General features: G+C 34.7%; 1 protein-coding gene across 1 annotated transcript; it reads right to left on the bottom strand.

The window, feature by feature from the left end:
- Positions 1–764: 764 nt before the first annotated feature.
- On the bottom strand, positions 765–4,252 carry LOAG_17431 (hypothetical protein; the record flags this gene model as incomplete). Its single annotated transcript, XM_020450095.1, has 9 exons — positions 765–935; positions 1,955–2,069; positions 2,235–2,386; positions 2,715–2,835; positions 2,976–3,166; positions 3,240–3,382; positions 3,566–3,642; positions 3,921–4,093; positions 4,217–4,252. 9 exons carry the CDS (start codon positions 4,250–4,252, stop codon positions 765–767), a joined length of 1,179 nt encoding a protein of 392 aa, XP_020306286.1.
- Between the last annotated feature and the right edge of the window lie 947 nt (positions 4,253–5,199).

Below are 5,199 nucleotides of genomic sequence, written 5' to 3'. Positions count from 1 at the left end.
ATTTGTATGGTTGGAGTCTCACGAGTAAAAATTCGCGATACTGGGAATGGAAATGCACATTCTAGTTTTCATATCGGCGAGTACTATTTGCTACCATAGTCGATCTGTATAGCAATATAGACCAGTTTTGGGTTTTAGGCAGTGTTCAGATACTTGTTGAAAAATTTTTTTGCACACGAGATATAGGTAAAGTTCTTGACGGATCGTCCGAATAATCTCGCAAATCTCGAAATGCACCAGCAGTGTGTAAATATAGAAGAAGCGTGCTAGCAAGTGCTCTTTTTGCCATCTTCGCATTTTTTTTTTCTATTTTTAGGGTAAAGTGATGACCATCTTCAAATTTGAAATTCTTTTTTGTCACCAATTATGCGCAATAATTGCGCTTCAATCTCTTCAGTTGCTACCATCTGCAGAGCTATGAAAGGTTAAGTGGTGTTTTATCCTGAAATTAATTGACACTTGACCAACAACAATTGAGTGGGACAATATAATCCTGTTTCCGAAAAAATTCATCTTCATGCAGAGATTCAAATTCAGGAAACTAAGTCATGCACTCCATCAGAGAACCGAAATTAAGGTGTGAAAATCAAGGTGAACTATGCAAATAACGCATCTAATCGTCAATGCGAAACAGTTTCGGGATATTATGAATCATTTATTCCGATGTCGTTCTTTTTCTAATTTTATCACAGGCATCAGCCAAGTTGCTTCATCTAAACAATACAACTTAAAATATATGAGCGTTGAAGGAATATTATTATGAATTATTCTTCTTCCTCCATTTCTTCTTCGTCATTTTCTTCTATCTCTTCATCTTCTTCCTCCTCGTCATCTCCTTCATCTTCATCCTTTTCATTTTCTTCCTCGTCATCTCCTTCTTCTTCTTCCTCCTTTTCATATTCTTCCTTCTCTCTATTTTCTATTGACTTCTCCACCTGTAATAAAAGGTTCTGCGTCAAATTTCACTATTATCTTATATTTCTAAATAAATAAAATCGTTTAAGAGTTTTCCTCTTCTGCATTGCTTTTCTTCTCTTCCATTTCTTCCTCAGTCTTGCTTTCTTCCGCCTGAAAGCTTATACTTACTATAGGCATCCAAACTTCCTTAAAAGCCATTATTAAGGTCTAACTGCTCTAATCATAATATTGTTGTACAATACATTCCTTCATTAATACTGAAGGATCTGAGAGTTGTGAACATAACTGAGCTATCACATATTGATTACATTCACCCATTAAAACTTTGACATCGGAAACTATCTGTTTTCAATGAATAAATGCCTAACGTTAAAACTATCACAACACAGACAGCGAGTATTTTGAAGTTTTACAGTAAACTCACAGTTACTATCACATTGTGATCCTTTCATGCAGAATACTCTTCTTATCACGAATAGCCATCACCAATTTGAGTCTCAACGATGTCTCATATCTATGGCAAAATAAAAAGTATCTCATCTTAATTTTTTCACATCAGAGTTTCCCTCCTACTACAAGCGGAACATTTTCCCCTAACTTCTTCACCCCTTTTCATTTACCATATTTGTAATAATTGTGATCAAGAATTTCTACAACGCTCAATTTTTTCTTATTTAATTTCTTCGCATAGATCAGTTTTAGATCGTCAATGAGCAAAGGATTGTGACGAAAAATGAGATGGGTATGACTGTTCAGACCTTTTTCTTTTAACTATCGTTATTTGCAAAAATCTTTTTGAATTTTGACGAGATTTCAAGTGTAACTTTACTGCTGTCAACAGCAGTCCTATTTTTATCCTTGGCTTAGACTTCTGAATTCTCTTAATGTGCAAATTTATTTGTCAGTTCCTGAGTTTCTATTGTTCAACTAATCGGAATACCGCAATTTTCGCTAACACTGCATATCAAACTTTTAAGATTGATCTTATTCATAATCATCTGTAAAAAATTTCAAGAAATCCAAATATCTTTCTAACATCTCTCCTTTTCTCGAATTCCTGTTTGAAATGTCCAAATGAATCAGCGGCAGTTGCCGAGCCAAGTGGTAGAATATCTTCAAATTCCCGTAGCGCCTGCTCATACTCTTCAATCCTGAAGTACATCAAGTTTAGAAGTAGAGGAAATTTAGTTGGATTCAATTTCAGAATGGATTAAAAGTCTTTGAAATATTTTAAGTATAAAAATATATTGTTTTAAGTATAAAAGCTTTAAGTGTAAAAAAAATATAGCTACCTTACTGATCTCAACAAAAGTTACCATTCTTTTTTCCACGCTTGCTTTAGCAGTACATTTCTTCGTGTTCCAAAGCCTGTCATGCCTTTCTGAGATGCAAGTTTGTTGGTACCAGCCTGAAGTGGTACTATGCCCTCTGATTTAATTTTCAGCGCTTCATCAATTTCTTTACCACCCTAAAACATTACTTCAATGAGTGAACTCAAGAATGTGATACCATTCACTGAAATTAATTTTATGACAACAAAATTTCACTCCAATTTCATTTACATAATAATTTTTATAACAAAATCTAAAATCAAAAATAAATGGTTCTCCAATATAAGCTTCTGTACTTACTCTATGGATGTCAACACTTCTGGCCGTGTTACAACTTGTTTTAGTCGTATAATTCAACTTTTCCACATATACTTCCAAAGTGTAGAGATATAGAAGTAATGTCAAAATAGTTAAAGCTATATCTGATCTAGCTTAAGATCTTTTAGGTAAAACAATGAAAAATACCTTCGAATTTGGTAATACATCACGAATTTTCAGAAAACCACCAGTGCCTGATTGACTGGCAAATTTGTTTTGTCCCGAGTACCACGGTGTAAATGCAGTGCCCTTTCGTAAACCATCCTCTCTGTGAGAAAAAAAAAGATTATTCAGTTACTTGGCTAACTTAGTAAAATTTAACTTGTTTCAGCAGAGTCCTTTTTGTCGTAACCCTAATGACAATACTAGCAACTGAGTTGCAAATGAAGTGCTTTTTATAGAACTAACGTAAAACCAAGTCCTTCGATTTCCATGGTAGCTTGTCGAACTGCACCGATTCCAGGCGGTGCATTCATACCCTGTTGAGAAGCAAATATGTTGCTACCATACTGATAACACAATACACCATGTGTACGCCGATCCCGTGGTAAACGTCCTCTAATAATCGGCACTTGATTACGGTGAGAACCCATCGAACGCTAAAAATTTTGATAATCTAACTCAAAAAACTTATGTTAATTTTTTTTGCACGATCAAAACATTATAAAAAACTTCTCCGGATTGCGTAGCCATTCCGTAATCACCAGACTGCTTAGGTATAAGTTTTTCACTTTGTTTATCAAGTACTGTCCCCCAGTCTTTTTTATATTCTACTTTTAATATTTGGTTTCTTGATGCACCAATCGGTGTTAGACCTAAAAATGGGATTATTGAGTATAAAATTACTGGAATAGCATATGGAATACGGTTGAATTACGTAAACGTTGCGATATCTCAATTGTTCATCATAAATTATTAACATTTACCGCTGAGAAAGAACTTTTTCAACTCTAAGAAGTACAGGAGATGCTTTACATCAACAAAGTCTTAAACCATACCCTTTTGCGATGCATATTGGTTGCTTCCGTATTGTGCTGTCAGCAATTCTTCACTTTTCCGGTCAGGATTTATGAAACTGAAACAGCGAGCTACTTCCTCTCTATCGGGATTTTCACGAATCACATCACAAACATCATCTCTTTGAACATTACCAGAGTGTTTATTTCGTATCACGGCTTACATTTCAAAACTTCTGAGCAAATGAATTTCCTAACGCCATTGTGTTTTTCAGGTATTTTTCTCAGTCATAAAAAGCCATGCTTTTTATGACTTGATTGTTTACATTGATCTGCTCAGAACATAGAATTTTTAAAAATCAATAGCTTTTTAAGCTTTTGAAAAAAAAATTGAAACCCAAGATGCTTGTCCTTGGTTATATTCCATCGCGGCATGCCGGGCGCAGTCATACCTTTTTGCGAATCATACTTATTTGTAGCAGCTTGTAACGAAAGAAAAGTATCACCGGCTCGGAGTTGTTCTAAATTCCACCTTCGTCTTGTCGGCTTCTGCTCATTCTCTGTATTATCCTAAAATGAGAATATTTTTATCCCTGATTAGGGAAAAATTACTATTTGTATTACTATTGGTACTGTTTCAATTTGCAATTTTCAACTTTTTTTTTGTTATCTCGTAAAATGTTTATGTGTTACATTATGCTTTTCTATCGGTTTTATTCCTGTCACCATTAGCATCCAGAATTTTGACTGTGAAACTGTGCATCGAATAAAGTTACTCTTAGAATCTGACTCAATATTCCAATACTCAACAGTATTCAATTGAGCATTGATATTATTTTGGTTAGAAATTTTTCATGAAAATCGAATTTTTCATTAATATTTTATTATCGAGCTTGGAATTTGTGTAAAAGCAATTGTACCTAATACGCCACTTATAGAAACCAAATAAAACAAAAGGTATCGTTACGGCTTTTCAGTCACAATCCCAAAAATCAAACAAGAATGTCAAACTGAATAGGGAAAGAGTCATGTTGCCGATTCTCGGGGGAAGTTACTGAAACTTCTCACTAAATGAGTAAAACTGTCAGCAGATTGGATGCGAGATTTGATATGCTTCTGGCGACGTTAAGTTGTCCGAATCCATGAAGACGTACCCAAAAAGTGAGAGAAACAAACTCAAATTGGTTCAGTGCTGACCTGATTCTACGCAAAATATCGTGGTTCTCAGAAGATTATAAGAAATGCACAATTTTTCCTAAACGATCAAAGAAGAAAGGACTGAGCAGTTATAACCAGATGATGTTATTACATGTAGAGAAAGGGACAATAAAGGATGGAAATGAGGAAAGTTTGATAAGGAAAATAATGCATAAGAAAGAGAAGAGATGAGGATAGCAAGTAAGGGGATTTGATGAATGTGGATTCAATAGGAACAAGTCGGTAACTGATTCATATCAGTACAAAAATAAGTAAGAAAAGGATCGTTCATGTTTGGAAGTGATGCTGAGAAACATATCACAAATGGAGGCCAGCTGATAACAACTGCATGTATTTGCATGTAACAACTGCATGTATCTGCATGTAACAACTGCATGTATCTGCATGTAACAACTGCATGTGTCTGCATGTATCTGCATGTAACAACTGCATGTATCTGCATGTAACAACTGCATGTA

Source organism: Loa loa, assembly GCF_000183805.2.
Source record: "Loa loa unplaced genomic scaffold supercont3.74, whole genome shotgun sequence".
NCBI lineage: Eukaryota > Metazoa > Nematoda > Chromadorea > Rhabditida > Onchocercidae > Loa > Loa loa.
Note: the sequence above shows the minus strand (reverse complement) of the source record. Positions and strands in the feature narration are given on the sequence as shown.